Here is a 25480-nt window from a genome sequence, read left to right as displayed (position 1 = left end):
GGGCGTGCGCGCGTGTGCGGGGGCGGTGCTGCCATCGCGCCTGCGCACGGCGGTGCCGTGAATGCGCGGGAAAGAGGTGGAGCGCGCGCGCAGGTGTGAGGGGCGGTGTCGGCCGCGCGGTTCGCGGCGTCGCGCGGCCACCTGCGGGCTCTGGCCTCTCCTGGCGGCCCGGGTCTGGACATTCCATACTTTTAGGTGGCCGGGGTAGGGTTAGTGTGGGTCCGGCCCCCGGGAGTCGGGCCCCCAGCGCCCGGGCGTCGGGCCTCCTCCCCCCCCCCCCCCCCCCCCCCCACAGTCAGCGCCAGACCCCCGGCCTCCGTGAGGGCCAACTTTTGCCCTTCATTTTCTCAGAAAATTCTAATGCAAGTAATTTAACCGAGTTGTTCCCCGACAGATCCAGGCAGACCTACCCAGTTCCTGATAAGGACAGAGTGACCTTGACAACTTCTGTGGCCCAGGTCGGTGTCGGCTTGTCTGGACGGCCCCAGGCATCCCCCACAGGGCTCCCTGACCCTTTGAAGGGCCCCAGGTGGCCCCTTCCAGGGTCCTCGGGTGTCCCTGGAAGGGCCTCCGACCAGAGCGGAGAGGGACGGGGCTTCCGATGTTCTGCCCCGACGTGGGGACTAGAGCCGTGTCCCCAGGGCTTCCCAGGCGGGCGGGCCGTGGCCTGAGGTGGCTGTGACTCCCCCCCACCATGTTCCCTCGGGGCCCAGCTTGACCTCCCCCCACTCCCGTCCCCCCCACCCCCTGCCGCCACCCCGCATCCCGGCAGCCTGATGGGCCAAGGTGCGGGGAGGGTGGCTTCTGCCCTCAGCCAAGGTCACTGGGGCTGTACCCAGGGGCAGGGACTGCTTACAACGATGGGATTCTGCTCATTTTCAGATTTCTCAAAGGAGGGATAAAATGACCAAGAGGAAAAAGCTTCGGACTTCAGGTATTTGGACACTCAAGTTGACACGTCTTTATTGCTGCTTCCGGTTACAGGAGGACGTGGGTCTGTTTGTTGTAGAAATGCTAACGCCACCCCGCCAAGCCCCTGGGCGGGGGGAGTGACTTCATACGAGCTGGTGAGAAAAGTATGAATTGTGGAAAGTGCATATGGTAAAAAAAAAAAGTGAAAGCTTTCTGGAGTTTCCTCCACCCTCAGGTGGGATCCCACAAGCTTAAGGCAGGGGTGCGCTCTCAGAGACAACCTGTGAATAGAGCTACAAGGTCTTTTTTTTTTTAACGTCTATTTTTTTTTAACTTTTTAATTTTTTTTAAGTTTATTTATTTTTGAGACAGGCAGAGCATGAACGGGGAAGGGGCAGAAAGAGAGGGAGACACAGAAATCGGAAGCAGGCTCCAGGCTCTGAGCTGTCAGCACAGAGCCCGACGCGGAGCTTGAACTCATAGACCGCGAGATCATGACCTGAGCCGAAGTTGGACGCTTAACCGACTGAGCCACCCAGGTGCCCCTTTCACGTCTATTTATTTTTGAGAGAGAGAGACAAAGTGGGATCAGGGGAGGGGCAGAGAGAGAGGGAGACACAGAATCCGAAGCAGGCTCCAGGCTCCGAGCTGTCAGCACAGAGCCCGACGTGGGGCTCGAACTCATGAACCACAAGATCACGACCTGAGCCAGAGTCGGACGCTCAACTGACTGAGCCGCCCAGATGCCCCCAACTACAAGGTCTTTGATATACTACAGGGTCATCGGTTGGTGGCTAAGTGTTTCACTCTGGAACCAAAACCCTGGGTTGAGGGCAGCCTGGGTGGCTCATTCTGTTGAGTGTCCAACTCTACATTTTGGCCCTGTGCTGGGATTTGCACGGAGCCTGCTTGGGGTTCTCTCTCCCCCTCTCCCTCTGCCCCTACTCTGATCGCGTTCTCTCTCTCTCTCTCTCTCTCTCTCTCAAGATAAACAAATAAACATAAAAGAAAAAAAAACTGGGTTCATCCTAGCTCTCATGCTGGCCCTGTGATTGCAGATGACTTACTTTGTGCCTCAGTTTCCCCTTTCTGTAAATAGAAGATAATAAAGACACCTACCCTGTCCATTCAAACAATGATTCTCAACCTGGTGGGAGGATTTTTTGCTCCTCGGAAGACACTGGAAATGTCTACAGACATTTTTGGTTTTCACAACTGATATATGTGGGGAAGGTGGCAGGGACTGGCATTTAGTGGGTTGAGGCCTGGGATGTGCTCAAAATCCTAGAATGCGCAGGACAGCCCCCCACAACACAGAATGATCTGGCCTCAAATGTCAACAGTACCGAGGTGGAGAACTCTGCCCTAGAGCTCACATGTGGATTAGTATTTGTAAAGCACAGAGGATAGACCCTAGGTATACACAAGTGTATGCTGCTGTTGTGATTCTCCCCCCAGACTTAAAAAAAAAAAAAAAACCACACAAAGAAAACAAACAAAAAAAAAACTTCATTCTAAAGTAATTTTGGTCTTACAGAAAACTTGCAAAAATAGTTCAGGGTTCTGTCTACCCTACCTCCAGCTTCCCATGAGGTTAATGTCCAACAAAGCCACAGGACAACGATCAATCATAATATTGCATATGAAACCAAGAAATGAACCTCGCTACACTACTTGTTTCAAACTTTCCTATATATACACCAATATAGTGTTTTCACTGGAAAATAGAATCATCACACATATCGACCTATAATCTGTTTTTTGCTTTATGGGATATCACAATCCTCTTTATTTGTCAACCTACATGTATGTTTCTTCACTCGAAAAGAAAAATACCCAACATTACATAGTATAGCACCACCTCCCTGTCATTGTCTAAGATAACTTAAACCTCGTAGAAGTTTAGAAATGATCACTTACTGGCTAATGAACATAAGGAGTAGCACTCATTTCCCACCCCACCCCCCCCAACTATGTGGGACAAAAATTAGCAACGGATTGAAAATGTTTTGTGTAGAAATGAGCAACAGGCTGCTTGGAAACACAGGAATTTCACTGACCTTGGAGGGGGAAGCTGGGGACAGCCAGGCCCACCCACAGCATGTCATTTGGGGCCTCTCTTGGCAGTGGCCTCCCTAGCTCGGTGGACCCCAGGCTGGCCCAGGACAGCTGTTTCTGTGTGTCCTGGAAGGGGTGGGGACAGAGGAAGATGATTCTGGCAGGTGGTGAAAGAAGCCCTTCCCTCCCAACGTCTTTGGCCTTTGGCGTTGAACATAAGGTTCTGCCTTAGTTTTTCTTAAATTAGTCCTGTGGGGATAGATCACAGGAAGGAAATGGGAGGCTCTTCACTTCTGTTGATATTTTTGTTTTTTATTTGGTACACATGTCCATTGGATGAGTAAAGCGAGCTGGTGTTTGGGCATCGTAAGAAACCAAATTAACAAAGCTGCTCGATTTTGCCTTTTTTGGCAGACCACAGGGTGGGAATATGCTTGTGTAAGAAGCATTCGTTGGAGACTTGCTCTAAGTACAGCACTGGCGCGGGCACCTAAGCAGGGTGCACCGGCAGGCGGGGCAAGGATGAGATCCAAGGGTGCCGCAGACTCAGGTCCTGCCCTCATGACCCTCAGGGTCTAGGCAGGGGAGAAAGAAAATTGCTTCTCGCCGGGAGCACTAATTCAAATACACAGCAGTAAGGTAAAGTTCTAAAGGGGTACACGTGAACCATAACAGAATCAAAAAAATTACAGAAAAGTCACAGTGGTCTACTGGAGCACAAACAGCCAAGTGAATGCTAACGAGGACCCTAGTGATAGATGTTGGGGATGGGGGGCTCATTCAGTGGGTTTACTTCTAGCTGAGGTTGGAAAGGATCTACCTGACTGAACTCCAGAAAGACCACCTGGTTTGCCTTTTTGTTCTCACTGGTCAGAGGCACAGTACATAGTAGGTACTCAATAAATGCTCAAGTGCACTTAAGTATGCAGGCTCTGGAGTTGGACTGACTGGATCCCATTTCCAGATTCCTTGGCCTCCAGGTGCCTCAGCTTTCTTATCTGTAAGATGGGCAGAACAGTGGGATGCTGCCTCAAAGTTTTATCATAACATACCCAACTTCTCAGGATAGCGTCTGTCATGGAGTTGTCTAGGTTCAACCTTTATCATTTGTTTTTTGAATAAATGAGTAGGTTGGGGCCAGGTTTGGAGAGGTATTACAAGTCAACCACTACTGGCAGTTTCCGTGTAAGGGTGTTCCCTTCATTCAGCAAATAGGTGTTAGGCTCTTAATTGCTTTCAGTGATGGGGAAGGTATTGCAGATATTCAAGGGGCCGAGGAGCAGCTGAGATGTCACCTCCCTAGCACTCGATAACTGTAGGTCCCAGTTTTCCCAGGATGGATATTCTGCAGGCATCACAGAAAACTAGAGTGGTACATAATTTAGTCCTATCAGTGTTTCCTGGTGGTGATCTCTGTTTTACACGTGTGTTTATTTAATCATGTACCAAGTATTTATTGAGCACCAGTGGTATACTAGATGATCTTCTAGGCACTTGAGACTCAGTAGAGAGTGAGATAGACCCCTCTTTGTATGGATCAGGTTGTATTGAGGGAGACAGAAAATAACCAGTACATCAGATACTGGCAAAAAAAAAAAAGCTGTGAAGTGAATGAAACAGACCGTGGGTCTCTATAGGGGGTGCCCTATAGAGAAGTCAGGGATGGCCCTCTGCAGGAATATTTGAGCTGAGACTCAAGGAAGCCAGTACACATCTCTCCCCACCTTCCCAGAGAGACAGGTGGCTGGACCAGGTTGTCTTATGTAGTTTGGTGCCAGGCCACATCAGGATTTGGTCTCAGTCATGACCAGTCCTTAGGTAAAAAGCCTTTGAATCCCATGGCCACCTAAGCTCCTGGACAAGGCTCCATCCCATCTCTCTCTCCAGGCTAGTGTCAGAGCAAGGGTTTCCTGCTCTTGGAACAAGCTTGTTCATGTTGCAACAGTGGCCCTGCCATGTTGGTTGTCAGCCATGGAAGTGCCTGCTCCTTGTACCTCCCATCCCTTCATTTTCCTTTCTCTCTAAACTAGGTGGAGAAGGAATCCGTCCTCCAAAACTCCCAAAGAACCCAAGGCTAGGAGACTCTGGCAGGCCCCCCCAGAGTTCTGAGTGGGGCTGTTTGTTTCTCCCTGAAGAGTCAGAAGGCAGATCAGGACCTGTTCCCTCTGCCGAACAGAGGACAGAGGAACCAGTACAGGCAGCCTCCAGGTAGGTGGCTTGGAACATTCCAGCAAGCCTTCCCACCAACAGTGGGCACAGCACAGCCGTCCAGTAGGCAGGATGCAAAAGCGTGGGGACAACCATGACCCATCCAATGCCACGCCTCCCTCTGCGGGTTCAGGTCCCCTCAGGTTGCTTCTCAAAGCCATTCCTAGGAACCTCCTTTCCAGGGAGAAAGGTTGATATTTTAACCACGGGCAAGGAAAACCTTGAATGTTTCAAGGTCACTTGGTACTAGAATGCATCTTGTCCTCTGCTGGTCAAATCCATGTTTATCCCACATTCCTTCTTAACCAAGAAAGGATCGATGGAGTTGTGGGTCTGCGAACTAAGAAGCCATGAAAGGGGATAGCAAATATTATGTGCCAGACAGTGTGCTAATAATAAACAGTTTATGTCTGTCTGTTAGTTTAATCCTCGTGGCTATGTGAGGTAAGTTTTTATCCCTGTGTCACAGGTGAGGACTCTGAAATTTCAAGATGTCAAATGACTTACTTGCCCAAGGCTACTGAGCTGGTGCAGGGCAGGCTGGGGTCTGGCTGTGTCTGGCTCCTGTGTTCCTAACCACCATGGTTTCCCAGCTTCCTTATTTTTATTTTCAGGAATATGTAATTAAGCACAATGGGGGAAAAAGAAAGATCTGGAGCATAGTCTATTCATGGAGTTAAACCACATGTAACTACAACAAAGTAGAAAGGGTTAGCAGGAGTTAAGAGGAGGATTCCTGCTACCAGAAGTCTTCAAAGAAAATATCATGGATCAGTGTACCAAATTTTCTGAGTAAACAATTGCGGCACATGGTCTGACCAACAGAGCTGTTTTTGGCGGTGGGGGCTGTGTGGTCGCAGGTCATTGCAATCTTAAGACTAAGGGCAGCCCTGTGGTGTGCGGGATATGAAGAGGGGCCGCATGTCACAGCTAACCCGTTCTCCCAGACAGGTAGCATGATGTCACGGTGCTTCACGCTCCTGGAGAGGCCAGCAGGGCTCATGGGGTCCCAGGCACTGCCCACCCTACTGTCTAAGTCCATAAGAATAGTCAGAACCTACAGAAGTGGGTTCCCACTCTCTTTTTTCTGTTTTTGTTTTCAAAATGTTTAATTAAGAAATTCCACGTGCATAGAAGTACAACAGAAAAAAGCAAAGCCAACAAGCTTAACACATTTATGTTGAGAAATGAAATCTTTACCAGTACCCTAGCAGCCACCCAAATAATCCACTCCAATTAAAAATTTTCAAACTCTTGGGGCAGGGTGGCTCAGTCGGTTGAGCATCGAACTTCAACTTAGGTCATGATCTCACAGTTCATGGGTTCGAGCCCCATGTTGGGCTCTGTGCTGACAGCTCAGATCCTGGAGCCTGCTTCAGATTCTGTGTCTCCCTCTCTCTTTCCCTCTCTCTCTCTCTCTCTCTCGCTCTCTCGCTCTCTCTGCCCCTCCCCCACTCTTACTCTGTTTCTGTCTCTCTCGAAAATAAATAAGCATTAAAAATTAAAAAAAAATTTTTCAAACTCTTGCTGTCAGTATCTAGATTTATTCTGTCTCCATAATCTCCTGACAAGGTTTAAACCTGTTACTGTATCTTCGTACTTTTTCCTGTTCCACTTATAAAGGTGAAATCGTGAAGGTTTAGTTCCAGATTTTGATTTTTTTTAACAACACATACATCCACATTTATTTAGATATAACCATAAGTCTCACAATCTTTTTAAAAAGACCTAATATTTGGGGGGCGCCTGGGTGGCTCAGTTGGTTACGTGTCTGACTTCGGCTCAGGTCATGGTCTTGCAGTTTGTGAGTTCAAGCCCCGTGTCGAGCTCTGCACTGACATTGCAGAGCCTGGAGCCTGTTTTGGGTTCTGTGTCTCCCTCTCTCTCTCTGCCTCTCCCTTGCACTCTGTCTCTCTCTCTCAAAAATAAATAAACATTAAAAAAAAATGACCTAATTTTTTAAGGCCTTTGAGTTTATAATAAAATTGGAAAGAAGGTAATGGAGAGTTCCCATATAGACCCCTGCCCCCACACATGCATAGCCTTACCCATTGTCACGATCACTCACCAGAGCTGTGCATTTGTTACCCAGGATGAACCTGCACTGACACATAATAATCACCTGCAGTCCACAGTTTACTTTAGAGGTCACTCTGTGTGTTGTATGTTCTGTGGGTTTGGGCAAACATAGAATGACATGTATCCACCATTAGAATCTCATGCACAGTATTTTCACTGCCTAAAAATTCTTTGCGTTCCACCTGTTCATCTCTCCTCTCTCCAACTCTGGCCCCACGGATCTTTTTATTGTCTTCATAGTTTTGCCTTTTCCAGAATGTCATAGCGTTTCCATCATACGATATGTAGCTTTTTCAGGTCACTTATTTTACTTAGTAACACGCGTTTAAGCTTCCTCTCTGTGTTCTCATGGCTTGATAGCTCATTTCTTTTAATGCCGAATAATATTCCATTGTCTGGATGCACCACAGTTTATTTATCCATTCACCCACTAAATGCAATCTCAGTTGTTTCTGCATTTTGGCAATTAATGAGTATTCCTGTTTTTTCTGACATTGTGTCTTTTGCATCTACAACTTCCTTTCTCTGGAATTTGCAGAGTTGGGGGTTAGAGTGTCATTCCAAATGTGAAATCCTATTCTTATTTCAGGAGCCAATTCCTGGGATTCTAAGGGTAAAGTGCTGCCAGAGTAGGAAGCTTGGATTCTAGATGTGAGACTGCACCCTTCTTGGCAGTCACATGTCACCCTAGGCGCAGCTCCCCTTCTCCACCCCACCCTCTCCAAGCAGGTGCTCCAGGACCTCCCTTGCAGGAGACTGAGCACTACTTTGCCTTTGGATTTATTCTGTTTGTCTTACCACGCGCACGGACAGCTTTCCAGAACTTCAGAACCACCTCTGTTTTGCCTTTCTCCACCCAGCTCCCCTGCTGAGGAAGCACAAGCTCCCGCCAGTCTCCTCAGGGAACCAGAAAAGGAGCCAGCACCCCTTCCTCTTTCCCAGGTGAGCCTGTTCTATGGCCTCATATATGTACTACAAACGCTGCCTCCCTTAAGCTGGAGTTCTTATCTCCATTCAGCATCAACAGGCTGACAGGTTGGTGAGACTGTGTGCTGGGGATGGAGTGGAGGGCAAGGACTGCATTTGAAGCTGCAAGAAAGGAACTGGTTTGGCGTTTGTTTTCTGAGACCTCATTCCGCCCTTATCTTTATTGCTGCTTTGTTCTTGTATCTGGTTCACAGAATTCAGCCAGGAGGTTTGTCCCCCAGTTTGCAAAGTCCAGGAAGACAGTGACAAGACCAGCAGAGTTGAGGGAAGAGGACCTCAGGAGTGGAACCCCTAAAATCAGCCAGGTGAGCCCGTTAGACACCCAGTAGCTGCTTGGACCAGCCTTGGCTACTGAGTTCAACCTTGGTTTTCTTTGGTATCGGCTAGACCTGCATCTGTCTGCATGCCCTTTTTCAGTGCGTGATGCTACAGATGTGTGTGGAGCGTGTGCCACGCCTGTGTGAGGCGCTCAGGACAGCTGTGCCTGCACCCAAGTGGTCAAGGCCACAGCCCTTTTCCCCAGGTTGCATGATAGTAGTAAAAATGCAGAAAGACAATCCACATTCTGTCCCTGAACCCCTTTACTTCTTGGAAGCTTTTGTGTGGTTGGGGGCAGGGGATGGGTCTTACAGCGTACTTTCTTGTCCTTTCTACCATGAGCTCCCAGGGTGATGATGTCTCTGGCAACAGGGGCCCCTACAAAAGTGAGGGATGGGCATCCCCAGCGGAGAACGCCCAATATCCTTTAATGGGCAAATGGCTGAACACACCATAGAGCACAACCCAGCAACGAAAGAGGAACAAACCAGTGATACACGCAACAATCTAGATGGATTTCTAGGGCGTTATGTGGAGTGAGAAAAGCCAGTCCCAAGAGGTTATATACCGTAGGGTTTCATTTGCATAACGTTATTGAAATGAGAAACTTATAGAGATGGGTTGGTTAGTGGTTGCAGGGAGTTGGACCAGGGTGGGGTGGGGAGGTGAGTGTGGCTACACGTGGCAGCACAAGGGACCCTGTGTTGGAGATTTCCCATATCTTATTTGTGTGGTGGATGCACAGCCTCCACCACTGAGAGAGCTTTGTAGAACTTCATACACACACACAAACAAGCATAAGTCAAGCTGGAAAGCCAAATAAGGTTGGTGGACTTGATCAGTGTTGGTATCTGGACTGTGATATTATACTCAAGTTATATAAGATGATACCACTGGGGGAAACTGGGTAAAGGGCATGACGAATCTTTTTCTGCCATTTCCTTATAACTACATATGAATCTACAATGATCTCACAAAAAGTGTAATTTAAAAACAAGAGGGGTCGGGGGGTGCCTGGGTGGCTCAGTCAGTTAAGTGTCTGACTCTTGGTTTCAGCTCAGGTCATGATCTTGCGGCTTTGTGAGTTCTAGCCCCATGTTGGGCTCTGTGCTGGCAGCACAGAGTCTACTTGTGATTCTCCCTCTCTCTCTGTCCCTCCCCCGCCTCGTGCGATGTTTGTCTCTCTCAAATAAACTTAATAAATAAATACATACGTGCATACGTACATACAAACGAGAGGTCGGGTGCCTGGTTGGCTCAGTTGGTAGAGCATGAGACTCCTGATCTTGGGGTTGTGAGTTCAAGCTCCATGTTGGGTGTAGAACTTACTTAAAAAAATAATATTAAAGGGGCGCCTGGGTGGCTGGGTCGGTTAAGCGTCCGACTTCGGCTCGGGTCATGATCTCACGGTCCGTGGGTTCGAGCCCCACATCAGGCTCTGTGCTGACCGCTCAGAGCCTGGAGCCTGTTTCAGATTCTGTGTCTCCCTCTCTCTCTGCCCCTCCCCTGTTCATGCTCTGTCTCTCTCTGTCTCAAAAATAAATAAACGTTAAAAAAAAATAAAATAAAAAAATAATAATATTAACTAACTAATAAGAGGGGTCTTAGCTTCACTGTCGACTGAAAATGTGCAGGAAATGCTATGTGTAACTCAGCGGCTGGTTGCCAGTGGCTTTACTGAAGCCAGACTGACAGGCCATGACCTTCGATGCTCTGATATTTGCAACACACACCCTCCTAGAAAGGTTGGACTTGACTGATGTAGGGAGGTAACTGTGGAGGAGGCATCTCCCTCAGTGCTGATAACTGTATGGAAGAAGCATGGGAAGGGGGGGACAATCGCTGTCTATAGGGTGCCCTTGGGTACAGACCTCAGTCCCTACCTATCAGATGTAATTACTTGTAGTCCAGTTTGAAAGGAGAGTTGATGGCATGGTTGTGAGAGGAAGGAAGGTGATGGGTTGACTCCAGGGTTTGGGGCCTGAATAGCTTGAAGGATGGAGTTGCTGTAGTTGAAACAGGGAACCTCTGAGGGCATACTCAGGAGCTGGTGTCAGTCATGTGACATTGGATGTCACCAGGAGATACTAGAGGGAGATTCCAGATACCAGTGTCTCGACTTGGGGGAGATCCAAGGGCTGCAGTGGTTCTGCAGGTTTAGGTCTGAATGCCTGGATTGAGCTGCCATCTACCTAGGGGACAATATCTATCTACGTCCCAGTCAGAACCCTCTTTCCCACCCTGTTCTGGTCATCTCTGTCTCCATTAGGGACATTTCGCTTCTCCCTCTCTCTCTTAAGGTTTTTTTTTAGTGTTTGTTTATTTATTGTGAGAGAGAGAGCAGGAGAGGGGCAGAGAGAGAAGGAGAGAGAAAGAATCCCAAGCAGGCTCTGTGCTGTCAGCATAGAGCCTGATGCAGGGCTTGAACCCACAAACCATGAGATCATGACCTGAGCCAAAACCCAAGAGTTGGATACTTACCCGATTGAGCCACCCAGGCACCCCATCTCTCTTTTAAGTTTTTTTTTAAATGTTTGTTTATTTTTGAGAGAGAGAGAGAGAGAGAGAGAGACAGAGTGCAAGTGGGGGAGGGGCACAGAGAAGAGATACAGAATCTGAAGCAGGCTCTAGGCTATGAGCTATCAGCACAGAACCTGATGTGGGCTTGAACTCACGAACCCACAAGATCATAACCTGAGCCAAAGTCAGATGCTTAACTGACTGAGCCACCCAGGTGTCCCTTAAGTTTTTATGTTGAAATAATTATAGGCTCATAAAAAATTGCAAAAATACTATGGACCCAAGTGTCCACTGGTAGATGAATAAACAAAATATTGCATATCCATACAATAGGATATTATTCAGCCTTAAAAAGCAAAAACATTCTGATAAAAGCTACAACATAAATGAAACTGGGCAATATTATGCTGAGTGAAATAACCCAGCCACAAAAGGATAAATACTATAGGATTCCACTTACAGGAGGTCCCTAGAGGAGTCAAATCCGTGGAGGCAGAAAGTAGACGCTCGATGCTTGGATGCCCAGGGCTGGGAGACAGGGATTAATGGGGACAGAATTTCAACTTGGGAAGATGAAAAGAGTCTTGGAGATGGAAGGTGGTGACGGTTGCACAACAGTGTACATGTATTTTATGCCACTAAACTGTATACTTACTGGTTAAGATGGTGAGTTTTATATAATGTGTATTAGACCACAATTGAAAACAAAAACAGTACAGGGGCGCCTGGGAGGCTCAGTCGGGTAAGCGTCCGACTTCGACTCAGGTTATGATCTCACAGTTCGTGGGTTCGAGCCCCGCATCGGGCCCTGTGCTGACAGCTCAGAGCCTGGAGCCTGCTATGAATTCTATGTCTCTCTCTCTCTCTGCTCCTCCCCTGCTCATGCTTTGTCTCTCTCTCTCCTTCAAAAATAAATAAAAACATTTAAAAATTAAAAAAAAGAAAAGAAAACAGTACAGAGAGGTCCTTGTGTGCTCTCCTCCAGTTTCCTCCAGTGGTAACATCTTCTAACTAGCATCCATTGCCAACACCGGTCAGTTGACGTTGACACAATCCACAGGCCCCCTTGATTTTTATATCCTTGATCTGTCCAAGAGGCAGTGTTGGTGGGAAGAAGGAGCTGATGGAAAGAGGGATTCCTCTGCTTCTGGTCCCCACTCCAGCCCCTGGGTCTAACTATGCCCAGCACTGGTACTGAATGGTACTGGGTGCACCATGTGTAACATCTGAGACTTTGTACAGGTATAGTTACAACTAGAAAAAATTTTAGTTGATTATTGAAGGCTCAAGGCTGGGTCTTTTACTCTCCATAGGAAACACCGCCAGGGCCCAGTAGCCAACAGGCCAGAAGCCAACTGCAAGAGGAGTCACTAGGGCTTGCTTCCTGGGAGCCCAGGGAGCTGGGAGCCCAGACCCAGGTAGACAGCACTCACCCTGAACACAGAGACCAAAACCCCATGACACCTGTGCCTGGAAGTGGGGATTCTCCGCCCTCGGCTTCCACCAATGTCTCTCCAGAACGGGGGACGGTACCCTTGGCCTCAGAGAGGGCCAGCCAGGACCACCTGTCGGAGCAAGGAACCAATACACCGGATGGTGAAAGCAGGAAGGGATGTTGGGTTCTAGGCTATCATGGCCAGAAAGGGCTCCTGCTAAGCAGTGATGCTGAAGAGAAGGAGCCAGACCGAGGAAGCCTCCAGGAAGCAGGTGTCCAAGGGGGAGCAGAGGCTGACCTGCCTGAGGGGCACAGAGAAAAAGGAGACAGTGTCCTGGGTCCCTCCTCCACTCAGGGCCCAGAGCCCGGATCTGCAGACCAGGCCCTCTCTGACCCCATGCAGATACCCAGCAAGACTAGCAGGGAAGAAGAACAGAGCTGTAGCGGCCCAAGTCACTCCTCCCTTGGGACCGTTGTCATCACAGACAGGAGGACAGACCCCACTGAGCCAGAACAGAGGGCTCCAGAGGTGGCCAAGCCAGATGAACAGGCCAACACCAGGGCACCTTCCTCTCCCAGTGGGAAGACCCCTGATGGAGGCCACAGTGGGGCCCTGCTCAGCTGCATACTTCTCACTGGGGAGACAGGAGGCAGAAGGGAGGCCAAGTGGGAAGACAAGCCCCCTGGCAACATCCTGGGGGGCCCTGTAGGCTCCCTGGCTCTGGATCGCAGGATAAAAGAGCCCATAGTAGGTGCTGGAGATTCCAGTCTTCTAGCCTCAGAAATGGGCCCACCTGTTGATCAAACAAGGGCGCCTGGCCTGGATGAAGAGGGACTGGGGGGGATGTGTGCACTGCCTTTGCTGTTGCAGCCTGAAGGTGAAAAAGCAGCTGAGTTAAGGAGCCAGAGCCCTAAAGAAGACCTTGACTGGTTCAATCTGTCTCTTGGAGCCTTTGCTCCTCCAGTGCACAGAGAAGCAGTGGGTGGCCCTTCCCAAGAGACCAGGGCCTGCCACGACCACCCAGATGCCCCTGAAGATCCCACAGGCTGGTCTGAACCCCCTCCTGGCTCTGCAGACCAGGCTCTCTTGGGGGAGTCTCCAGCCATGGAACCTCACTTCCTGCCAGACAGCCAGATACGGGATGCCCTGGAAGTCCCTGACCTTGCAGCCTCACCTGAGCAGGTAAGAGTTTCCCCACATGATAGCCAGACCATCCCGAGATAGGTGTCAAGTGGCCATGAGCCCTGTCACAAAGCACCCACCGGTGGGGAATTTGGGGTGTGTGGTCATCTGTTTATACAGCACACGGGTCTAGGGGAATGAGGTTTAGCTTCAGTGTGTATGGAGTCCGTGATTTTCCAGATAGGACAGTCCTGCCTTTCTGTAAGGAGTTTGTGTGGGAACTGCAGAGCCCCAGGCAGTGACACACATGCATTCCGTCAGCCCAGGCAGAGTTGATGGAGGTCCTCCATTCCTTGACTGCAGCCCCCAGGTGTGCCCACCCTCTCCACGCTTCAGGGCCTGGCCCTGGCTGCAGGTGCCTGAAGGATATAAAGAGGATGCCTGAAGCCTTGAGGGGTACCTTTGAAAAAGCCAGTGTTGTCAAAGCTGGGCATGGGGGGAGAGGACTTCAGTCTCCAACTGAAAAGAGCCTTTGCCCATCTTAAGGGTCGTTTCAGGGTCCTGATATGAATTTTTTTTCCAAATATATACAAGAATTTTGCTTTCTTGCTGGAATTCGTAGGGACTTTCTTTCCTTCAGGGATCTGCCTGCCCAACAGGCAGTGGGAGAGCTGCCCCAAATCACCTTTCCTGGCTACTGAGCCTGCACCGGCCATTGGCATTCACCTGTCTGGGGCAGGTGGCAGCCTTGCTTTGGCCCCACCCCCAGGGAGGCACCACATCCCTGACCACTGGCACACCTGAATCTGGGCTAAGTGCTTTGTGGTCACACCCTGGAAGGTAGGTGGTTCTCTTTCCACACACTGGGTGTGGATAAGAGGCTGAAGGAGGTTGGGCACCTGCCCAAGGTGAAGCAGCTGAGTGAAGCAGGCTGGGTCTGTTCCCAGGTTGGCCTGATTCTGCAGCTGTGCCTGTCCTGGAACACAGAACCCAGCTTGCTTCACAAACATTGGCCTCTGTTTCTTCGGCTGTCCTGTTGAAATGTTTAAAAAGTTAATTCAGGGGGCGCCTGGGTGGCTCAGTCGGCTAAGCGTCCGACTTCAGCTCAGGTCACGATCTCGCAGTTCGTGGGTTCGAGCCCCGCGTCGGGCTCTGTGCTGACAGCTCAGAACCTGGAGCCTGTTTCAGATTCTGTGTCTCCCTCTCTCTCTGACCCTCCCCCGATCATACTCTATCTCTCTCTGTCTCAAAAATAAATAAACGTTAAAAAAAATTAAAAAAAAAAATTAATTCAGTTACATGCTTATCAAGAGCCTGCTCTTCCAGGAGTCAGCACATCAGGCGTGGTCCCTGCCCCTGTGAGGTTTGTGGTTGTACTGTTCCCACCTGCCTCTCCCAGAGTAAACATTTTGTACCCTATCATTTCAGCACTTAGAGTTTTTTTATACAATATGGCCCCGAAACACAAGCCTAGTATTTCATCTGGTGCCTAGCTGAAGAAAGCCAGCTGTTCCAGCCACAGAGGGGAATGTGGTTGGGTTGAGCAAATGTGAGTCTCCAAGGTGCTGCCTTCCCAGGGATGGCCAAGGGTCATCTTTGGCCCTTCACCATGTTTACCTGCAAGGTAGCTTCAGACCAGGCCCCAGGTGCCACACGTGGGCCCCCAGTACCTTGTGCCACCCATTTCTCAATCACCAGATGAGTAAGATCATGGAAAGCCAATCGCCGTGCAGTCCACTCATAACGTTTGAAGACAAGTACCTGGGATAGATGGGCGTTCAGCTCCTGGCACAGCTGAAATTTTATAATTGAAGCCCCATCCCTTGAAAAATATAAACCCCTCCCTTGGACAGAAGAGTAGTCTAAGTTACCCCCAGTCTCTGGCTGCTGGGCAGTGGCTAAAGGAGCAGTTGGGCTATCTAGTGGCATCCAGCAGGCAAAGAACAAGCCCTTCCTGATCGGCCACCAGTGACTTTGGGCTTTGAAAACACCAAGGAATCCGCAGTGGTGGGACCCAGCAGACAGCCAGGGTGGTCAGACCTGACAGGCCCCCCAGGGGCGGAAGCGCTGCCCTGACAAGGCTGCTGACGCCTGGGCACGTTTTGTTTTGATAATGGGCGTTCCCAAACAAGTTGGGGCGACCCCGGCACAGGCAGGTTCCCACGGAAAGCTTCTGGATGGGGCCCAGCAGGAAGGCTGCGTGGACAGGCACACTTGGGAATAGAGTGCAGGTAGATGGAGAGAGTGGCAGCAGCGGCCTGCCCACTGTCCCTCACAGTGACACAGCCATGAGCACTGCTTCGGAGGAGGCAACTCGGGGTGTCCCAGAGGTTACACAGCAATGACAGAGCAGTTTCAAACCCAGGTCTCCTCACAGGAAACTATGGTGTTTTCTTCTCATAGTAGCTCCCTTAAGATGTAACACTCCCCACAGAGACACTGGGGCCTCTGTAGGCCACCGCCACGTAAGTCACTTAAAAAAAGCTGATTCCACGTCCCTCTTGGGTCCTAGAGTGGTGGCCTCCAGCACATTCTGGAGGAGAACTGCCCTCACTGTGTCAAACATTCACAGAACCCTGGTGGAGGCAGTAGTACCTGTCAGGAGGGAGAATATTCCTCATGGCCAAGAACAGCACAGGGAGTTGAGTGAACATGTGATGCCAAGTTGTATTTTAAGCCACAGAGTCACTTACATGAAAGTCAACCAGATGCCTGGGAGATAACTGGACAGGCTTCCCAACTCGGCACTGCTGGCATTTGGCCCCAGATAGTTCTGTGTGGTGGGGCTGTCCTGTGCACTGTAGGGTGCTGAGTGGCCCTCCTGACCTCTACCCACAGCACGCCCATAGCACCTTCCCCAGTACCAAAGTGTGCCGACCAGTGTGAAGTGCCTAGGGGTGATCCTCCCTGGTGAGAGCCGCTGGGCTACAAGCAGCTCTTCACGTCTGTTCCTTGGGATTCAGGGACGATTTGCAGCTGTAAGCTGTAGCTCAAGCCCTTCATCCCATCCCCCACTGCTGTCAGGAGAGAGGGGCTCGGTTCTGAAAGGATGTCTTTTGGAACAGGTCCCGTCTTACTCTAGGACTTTGGTCCCCCCAGAAGAGGCCCTGGGCCGGCCACTCTGCCCAGCCTCTTTGCCTCTTTTCAGAGGGACATATGTCACCTCCATGACTGAGCCTGACATTTTCCATGAAAGTTAAACCACCGTTGACATTTAGAAACTTAAGCTTCTCAGGGTTATCTGGCTTTCTCCCCTATTAATTATAAATTTTCCCTTAAAATGTATTTGCAAAATCTCTCCCTGACATGAAACCTGGTGACCTCTTTCCCTCAACACCAGATGCCCACCTCACCCCAGTCACCATTACTGGGGGTCTTCTCTCTATCTTTCCAGATACTGCAGGATGAGCAGGAGACAGTGCTACACCTCAGCCATCAGAGACAGAGCCATCTGCCAGCACAGATCAGCCCTTCAGAAAGCACAGGCCCGGCAGGGGACACCAGGGTCAGGCCCCACATTGCCCTGTCTGCTCTTTTGGAATGGGGAGGTGGGGAGAGCAGCCGGGGCTGGCGGCCCCAGGGTCTAGCTGTTACGGCATCCCGTCCCTTCCCTACACCACTGTTCTGCAGGATTCTCTGCCTCCGTGTCCCTGACATGGCCCGGAGGAGCCGAGAGGTCCCCTGCATGACCCTTCCCTGTGCAGGGCTCACAGCTAGGTCATTCATATGTGTGCTCTCTCTTCACAGTTGTTTCCTCTGGGGAGCAGGCTGGACTCTTGTTGGCCTGGCACAAGCCCACATGCTGATGGAGGCCCCCTCACTGACTTCCAGCTGAGGTAGACATGATGGGGGGAGGCTGACCCAGGACCCTTGCCCCAGTACCGGTTGTCCCTAAGTGCCTGGGAGGGGAAAACGTCACTGCTTTCCTGGAACTGGTGCTTCCCACACTCTCCCTCACCATAGGCCTGCCTTGCCCTGGATGGGCCTCAGTAAGGGAGCCAAGCCCCATCTTTCAAACTGTGCGTGTCGCCTGATCCCCATGAGTGGAAAAATCGTGATCATCGATCTACAGACAAACCACAGTCTCTTCCCAGAACCCCTGGGAAGGTGCCCCCAGGTCCATGGGTTGTTGTGACGTACCATGTACTTTTTGTGGAGAGAGGTTCTAGAGCTTTCCCTAAATCTCTAGAGGGGAAGAGGACCCAGACAGGGCTAAGAACCATTGACCCATGTGACCTTGGGGTCTGTCCCCACTCTGGCACCTTCTGGCCCTCCAGGGTCCCTGACTGGTCCCATCGCCTCACTTGGCTCTGTGCCCCTGTGAGGCCACTTTCTCCCTCCTGCAGGCCATGGAGCATGTGTATGCGCGTGCGTGTTGGGGGGGTCCTCTGTCTCTACCCCAGAGCCTTTCACAGTCCCATCACCTCCCTTTGTGTCCTTTCTCCCCACCCTGCCAGGCGCTAACACTGAGCCAGTCCTCTCCTGTTACCTTGTACTTGAACTGGCCTCTCTGCAGAGGCTTCTGCTTATCGATTATTCATGGCCAAGTTTCTGTTTCTGGCTGGCAAGTGTGGAGGAGGGGTGAGAGACACAGCCCTTGGCAGAATTTGTCTCCTTCCTTTTTCTCCTCCTCCCCCTCATCCTCAGGATAGAGGTGGCCATGTTCCCACCTCTTACCTATGCATAACATCTGTAAATAGTACCTGTTGTACCACGTGTTGCCACACACACACACACACACACACACACTGCAAGGGGATCGGTGGCGGTTTAGTCACAGTGGCCCTACTATTGCTTGAGCAAAGAGGAGAGAGATTCATGTTGTGAATCTCCAGTGGCCTCTGATATGACCCACATGGATGACTGGAAGCCCCAGGCAGGTCATGGGTCTGGTTTAGTGGCCTGTGGCTGAGTGGGACGTGCAGAGGCTAAGGCAAGCCAGCTCAGGGTGACCGAGGCGGGTGGGGCAGAACTGGAGTTCCCACAGTGACAGCCCAGCAGACGCTGCCAAGCTGGGGTCTGGGAGGATTTAGGAACAGCTGTTGGCTGGAGTCCAGGAGGGCAGCCCACTGCCCACACCCGCAGGCCACGTGTGTTAGTTACAGTGGGTGCTGTGGTGCATCTACCCTTCCATAGATACTAATGCCATCCAGTGCCAGCTCTTCCAGGAATTGCTCTGGGCATGGGGGAGGCCGTGTGGGACAAAACACAAAACTTCCATCTGGTGGGGGTGGGAGGGTGAGAGACCAGCAAATTAGTCAGATGGTGAAGTGTTGAGAAAAAGACTGAGGAAGGGGTTAAAAATTTACAGTGGTGATCAGGGAAGGCCCCCTCCCCCCACCAGGAGGAGATATTTGGGAAAGAACATTCCAGGTCCCTAAGAAGTGCTCAGGGAACAGCCAGGAATTCAGTGTGGCTGGAACAGGGGGGGAAGGGAATGAGAAGGAGGGGATGGGGTCTGGAGGTGCTGGCAGATGGTGCAGGGCTGCAGGGAGGGGCACTGGGCCCGACCCGGTTTCCATTTTCACAGCCCACCCCACCCCAGCACTGAACGGGGGACAGGCTGTAGGGGCAGGAACTGGGGGCCAGGGAGGCTGTGGCAGCTGTCCAGACAAGGACCAAGGTGGTGGGGAGGCGGCTGGATTCTGAGTGTGCTTCTCATGGTACAGCTAGCCAGGTTGGCCATGAGGGCTCTGCCTGTGGTGGCTTCGTATCTGTAAAAGGTATTAACATCCAGAGAAGACCGCTCCAGGCCCAGCAAAAGCCCCCAGAACAGACTTTGACAGAGCTGTCCAGTGAGGTCAGGCTTCATGTCATCCCTCCCTTCTCCCCCAGGACCTGTGTAGGGATCAAAGCTTGCGAAGCTGCCAGGATGGAGGACGCAACAGACACCGTGCGTGGCCTTGTCGTTGAGCTCTCCAACCTGAAGTAAGCATTGGGCAGGGATCCACGGATGAGTGGGGTGGGAGGGGTGGCAGAGGGGACAGGGCCTTGGAGGGTGGTGGGGAGGGCCCAGTGCCAGCATCTGCCTGTGTGCGTGTCCATGACCCGTGAGTCTGTAGGTGTGTGAGCTTGTGTGGGAGAGTGAGCAGCCACTTGTGCCCGAATGAGAGGTGAGGTCCTCGCACGGACGTCTGGTGGAGCACAGCTCCTGCTGGCACTTCCCTGCAGCCGGCTGATCATGAGCACCCACCGGGACCTGGAGGCTTTCAGGCGCCTCAACTACAGGAAGGCAAGGCCAGCAGGGAAAGCGCCGGCACCCTACACATCAAAGGGAGCTGGGAATCTCCCTCCAGGGGAGCGATCCTGGAGGGATTTGTAGATTACTTCCAGACCACCTCAGGAGCGCCCTGTGCGCACACTTGTGTGCAAGCTCACAGTGTCTATGCATGTTTCCTCTGCGCTGGCCCCCAGAAGTGCCTGGTACTCCTGCCAAACAGCTGGAAACAATCCCTCAGCAGACCCCGGAAAGCCTGCAGGCCGTGTGTGCCCCCTGGTTTACCCTAGAAGATGCTCCAGCGTTTCCCCAGTGGGCCCCAGAAACCTTCCCTCAGCCTACCCAGAAGTCAGCTTTCCATGGGAAACACAGGAGGCCACGCCTCAGTCAATAGCCTCCCTTGGGAGTTGGTTCGGGAGGGGACCTGCTCCTCCCTGGGGCTGCAGCAAAGGCCAGAGGCAGGAGGCTGGAGGCTGACTGTGCCCCTAACACTCAGGAAGCCAGCTGCTCTGAGCAGGGCCCATAGCTGCCAGGACGTTTATCTGGATTTGCAAATTTCAGTTCTTTAGCTCAGGTTATGGGAGGTTCAGAATTTGTTTCTTTCCTGGAGGAGAAAAGGGTTCCTTTTGTTGGCGGTACCTTTGTTTTTCTCCAGATTTCCATTTTATTTGTTCTGGTTAGAGCATTAATAAATGATTCCCTAGTGTGGATCTGGACCTGTTGTTTGGGGTTTGAGGCATTTTCAGTTCCTTATGTTTTGCCCACAAACCTCCCTAACCACCTCTTTCTCCTTTTACTTCTCATCCTCCCCAGGAAGGCAGGTTGGGCCACTGCCGGGCCCTGTGAATCAAGGGGTCCCCACAAGATGCTAAGTGTCAGTCTCCAGGAGTGGGTGGCTGTGTGTCCATGTGTGTGTACACATCCAAGCACACACACACACCCGGATCTGTGGGGCAACAAGCCCACTGAGACATCATAGTTGATCACCCAACTGCGGAGTTGGTAGGTTCGCTTAGAGAGCTCAGATGGCCTTACCCATCCCCCAAGGAAAAAGCTGCTTCTAGGCCCCAGACTGGAAGGAGGCAGTCCTGGGGGATTGTTAACTGATACAAACACAGCTAGTGGCTGCAGGTGCTGCTGTCCAACCCATTTTACAGAACACGATGCTTCAATTAAATTGGTCACCAAAAGGTTGACCAGACTGGAGACTTCATTAGTCCTTTGACCTGTGATTCCTGCACCCATTTCCTATAGTCAAGGCAGAGATCCCCTCCTACTGCCTTCTCAGACCCCAGGAAACCCCATGCTGGAGGAGAACAAGGTGGGTCATGGTCCCCCTTCTCCTGGCTGGATGTGCAGCTTCTTCCTTGAACCTGTCTGGACATGCCCCTTCTCCTGGTACCCTGGGTCTCAAGTGCCAGCAGCTCTGGCCTATACAACGAGCACTTACAAGCAGCTGGGGGTGGCTGGGATGTTGTGTCCCCTAACCCAGTTTGAAACTCTTGGGGCTGCTAAGGAGCCTTTCTCTGGGTCTTCTTCCTCCTCCTTCCCTCCCCTCTCCAAGCAGAGGGACCAGGCTGTCCTCAAGGACTATCTCCCATCCCCAGCCCTCCTCCTGGGTGGCCTCGGGTCCTGGTCCACGTCCAAAAGCCAAGGGCCAGAGGGGACCTGCAAAATCCAAATCCCGCTTCCACCCAACTCTGGGAGACCGTGTGAGCTAGGGATGGAACCCCAGACCCCAGGCCAGCCCTTGACTTGGGGGAAGAATTTAGACAGACACTTGCCACCTGCTGCCCTCTGGAGGCCAGGGGAGCAGACAGGGAGTGGGGATTCCCACAAGCTCAGCCTTTGCCCCAGGAGAACTGGATCACACTACCTGGTAGGGACAGATCTCCCTCCCCTGCCCAAGCAGAGCCAAAGCCACGATGCCTTCTGCCCAAGGCCTTGGCTGGCCCAACCCCCCAGGACATATTCCCATTCTTTGCCAACCCCCTCAAGAAGTCCTTCCCTGTTCTGAAGGGTCTGGCATGTGACTTCATGGCCTTGGCTGCTGGGACATCTGTGATGACCTAAACATTCACTGAGGGCCTCCTTGGTCAGGATGATTTGGGGAGGAGGGGGAGGGACAGTCTCCTATCAAGCCCCCACCTCCAGGGTGGAGGATTCTGCCCATTTGGCATGTCAGTGTGTGAGAGATGGCTGGAAGGGAGTTCAAAAATACCAAACATCACAGAAATGGCTTCAGGGCGCTAACCGGGCAGCACGTGCCGTGCTCAGGTGCTGGACTGTCACCCTGTGGTGCCCACTCCCATTGAGAATAGAAAAGAGGTGCCCCATCCCCTCTGGAGCTGTTCACACTACCTTGTCCCAAGACCTGGCCTCTTCTGACGCTGATCCATTCATAAGCATTTATTGAGTGCTGAGTGGGTGGCCAGTGCTGGGGAGGGAGGGCCAGGGTGACCGACAGCCACCTCCTTCCTCATGGGGGGGCTCTTTCAGCTGTGCTCCCAGGCCCTGCTCTCTTAGCCAGGCCTCCAGGCTGGGGGAAGGGCCCAGGGGCAGGTCCTTGCAAAGTGGACCTTCCCCAAAATACATCTTCCATCGAGCTTGGGTCCCCACACCCAGGGGAAGGCAGCATCTCCATCCTCCCTGCACCAGTCTCCTAGGCAGAAGTGGAGGGACAGCAGGAAGAGGGTGAAGGTCCAGAAGACTTCCCAGCACCTTTGGAACCTGGATTTTAAAAAGCGGAGGGAAGGAGAAAAACGGTAATAGGGTATGATTCAAGGCTCTCAAAGTCCTCGTTCAAACTTCAAGGCTGCCGGGGCTCTGGCGCCACCTGGGGGCCGCTCCTGGAATAGCATCCCTGTGACCGCCAGATCAGGACAGCCCAGGGTGGGACCCAGAGCTGGATACAAAGCCCGGAAACTCCCACTCTGGCTGGCTGCGCTGCCCCCTTGCGGCTGTAGGGCTCTGGGACTCCACATTTGTTACACCCAGAATGTTACAGGAGGCTGGCCTTTCTGCCAGTATTGTGGTGAGGGCTGCTCCACCCCACCCTCCAAACCTGGGGAGTTTTCCTATTCCCTCCCACTTAAGAGGGGAAAAAAAGCAAATTCTGAGGCCATCATTTCTATGTACCCTCGGCTTCCCCCATTTCCCAGTTGGACTTCACTGCATCTCTTGGGGAATATGGTCTTCTGCTGGAGGGACTCATCTCTTTGGACAAATGTTCCCTGCACAGCTTCTGGGGGTGAGGGTGAGATGGTCCCGCCCAGTCACTTCCCTCAAGGAGCTCACACTCTGATGGAAGAGGCTATACCCACATCGGACACCCAAATGGGCAACAATATGGCCCAGTCGGACCTGCCTCTTCTGTTAGCCATCTTCCACAAAAGCAATTAAAGTTGCTAAAACGATTTGTTTTAAAACCCCACAGGAGCTGAGGCCTTTCGCATCTGTAATAACTGCTGCCACGTAAACTCGAACTACACCGAGCCTGCGGCCTGCCTGGTCCCTGGCCTTCCTGCCTGGCTGGGAGCTCGTTAGAAATGCAGGTGCTCAGGCCCCACCCAGACCTGCAGAAATGGAATCCACATTTGATGATCGCTATGGGGTGACCCATGGGGTGAGCCAGGCAGTGTGGGGCCAGTTTAGACCTCAGGGAGGCTTCAGCCAAAGCTCTCATAAACTTATGCCCCAGCTGCCCTCCTGAGCTGATCCACACACAACCTGACGTTTCCCTGGCTGCTGGGTCTCTCCCTCCTTGCTGCCTTGACACCTCGGCCTGGAGGACCAGCCTCCTTCCTGCCTTCTAACACTCTGAAATCTGTCCCGACAGTCCAGCCTACCACGGTCTAACATACTGTTAACATGCAGACCTGGTCTTGCCCCTTCCGTGGCTCCCTAGTACCCAAGTCCAAGATTTATAAGGCTTTTGTGCTGTCCCCCCCAAGTCTCTGACACCTCTTCCACCATACATGCACACACATTCTGTCCCAGATACGTTAACTTCACTGGGTTCCTGAACGAGCTCCGATGCCTGGGCCACACTTCTCAGCACTCCATCAAACTGAATTAGACTTTCAAAAGTCACTTCCCCCAGGAAGCCCTCCTGGACCCCTCCATCCGGATCCAGGTGCTTCCTCCGGACTCTCCCATTCAGCACTCATCACACTCTCTGAAATGCCGCTCTCCCATCTACATTTTCACATCACTGACCCTGCCCAGCACTCAGCACAAAACAGACACCCAAGCTGTTTGGCGAAAGAGTGAACAGAGGAGGAGCATGAAGAAGCCAGGGTTCAGAGACGCTGAGAACTTCTCTCAGGCCACACAGCTCCTAAGTGCCAAGCAGGACTGGAGCCCCTGCTATACCTAACTGCAGATCCCACTACTAGTCCCCACAGCCTCCCCGACAGATCCCCCCCATGCCTGGAAAAGAAGGCGTTTCCCACATGGGCCCAAAGAGGGAGAGTCTTGCCCAAGGCCACAAGTTAATCCCAGCCCCAGTTTACTCACATTGGGCAACACTTATAGAATATTGCTCTAAAGTTTCTACACAGATATCTCCCCCCACCCCTCTAAAGTGGGTGCTTGGGTTAACCCCACTTCATAGAGGCCCCGAAGGACTCAGCCACAGCCTGGGGCAGGTCCCCTCCACAGCGGGTCTCCCCAGCCACCTGCACAGGCTGCCGCCGCTGCTACCGCGCCCGCTGCTCCCGCGCCTGCTGCTCCTCCTCTGCGATGCCCCGAGTCCTGCATCCTCGCCTTATCAGGCCGGGATACCCTCTTGCCAGCTGAGTTGCGGGTGGTATAGCTGTAGACGGAGGTGTAGCCCTGGCCAGTGAGCGGGCAGAAACGACGGGTGTGGGCACGCTCACGCGTAGCGCCGCACTGAGGGCACACGTAGTCACGAAGGATGGGACACAGCACCCGGCCGGCCTCGTCCTTGAGCACGTGGGACTGGTAGATGGCCCGGGACTCTCCGTTGTGTTTGCAGAAAGAGCACAGGCGTTCAGGAGCTGCTGAAGATTCCGGGCTGGGCCTCTGACCCCCTGGCCCTGGAGCTGGCTGTGGCTGGGGGTCCAGCCTGGTCTCAGGCTCCCCTTCCCCACGCAGAGCCCCGACCAGGCGTGCCAAACCCAGGTAATCCGTCCATAGGTTGAAGGTTCCCATAGCTGGGCAGCGTGTGTGCCAGGTAGAGGGGCAGAGAGAAGCAGCCTTGCCTGCCCAGAGCTCCGCTTTCTAACCCGTCCTCTGCCCCTCCCTTCCCCTCTGTGGAGCCTAGGAGTCTGGGCTGTCAGTTCCCTCCTTATACCTCCAAGGGAGTGTGAAGGGGGAGGAGCAGGCCATGGGAGGTTCCTCATTGTCACAGGGGGGCTTGCTGCCGCTCCCCCATAAAGGCACCTGCCAGGGGATACATGGTCTCTAGGTGGGCTGGGGGTGATGGGGAGTGACAGGACACAGGCTGCAGGGGGCACCCACAGTTGGGAGCCACCCCCCACACAGAGGGGCATGGGGAGGGCTACCCCTGCCTACCCCTCTTGGAGGCCTGTGAGGCCAGCCAGTCCTGCCCCACAGGGAGACGGGGAGGGGAGGGGGAAGCCCCACCCCAAAGACAAGC

At 52.3% G+C, this 25480-nt stretch overlaps 2 protein-coding genes across 6 annotated transcripts; one reads left to right on the top strand and one right to left on the bottom strand.

The window, feature by feature from the left end:
* The first annotated feature begins 74 nt into the window (after positions 1-74).
* Positions 75-24538, top strand: BRME1 (break repair meiotic recombinase recruitment factor 1). Of its 5 annotated transcripts, XM_049639974.1 has the most exons (11): positions 75-458; positions 883-934; positions 5001-5178; positions 8118-8199; positions 8439-8549; positions 12396-13700; positions 17035-17145; positions 17388-17476; positions 19476-19568; positions 20671-20859; positions 23294-24538. In XM_049639974.1, exons 2-10 carry the CDS (start codon positions 904-906, stop codon positions 20834-20836), a joined length of 2166 nt encoding a protein of 721 aa, XP_049495931.1. In that variant the 5' UTR covers positions 75-458; positions 883-903; the 3' UTR covers positions 20837-20859; positions 23294-24538. The 5 variants fall into 5 exon arrangements, with proteins under 5 accessions (XP_049495931.1, XP_049495934.1, XP_049495935.1 ...); XM_049639977.1 differs by lacking the exon at positions 17035-17145; XM_049639978.1 differs by lacking the exon at positions 20671-20859.
* On the bottom strand, positions 22258-25032 carry NANOS3 (nanos C2HC-type zinc finger 3). The gene is made up of 2 exons (XM_049639979.1): positions 24537-25032; positions 22258-22587 (listed from the first exon to the last, which is right to left on the bottom strand). The coding sequence occupies exons 1-2, from the start codon at positions 25030-25032 to the stop codon at positions 22520-22522; spliced, it is 564 nt and encodes a 187-aa protein (XP_049495936.1). The 3' UTR covers positions 22258-22519.
* Positions 25033-25480: the final 448 nt, after the last annotated feature.

This window comes from Panthera uncia, chromosome A2 (genome assembly GCF_023721935.1).
Source record: "Panthera uncia isolate 11264 chromosome A2, Puncia_PCG_1.0, whole genome shotgun sequence".
NCBI classification, from domain to species: Eukaryota; Metazoa; Chordata; class Mammalia; order Carnivora; family Felidae; genus Panthera; species Panthera uncia.
This window is presented reverse-complemented; position numbering and strand designations above follow the sequence as displayed.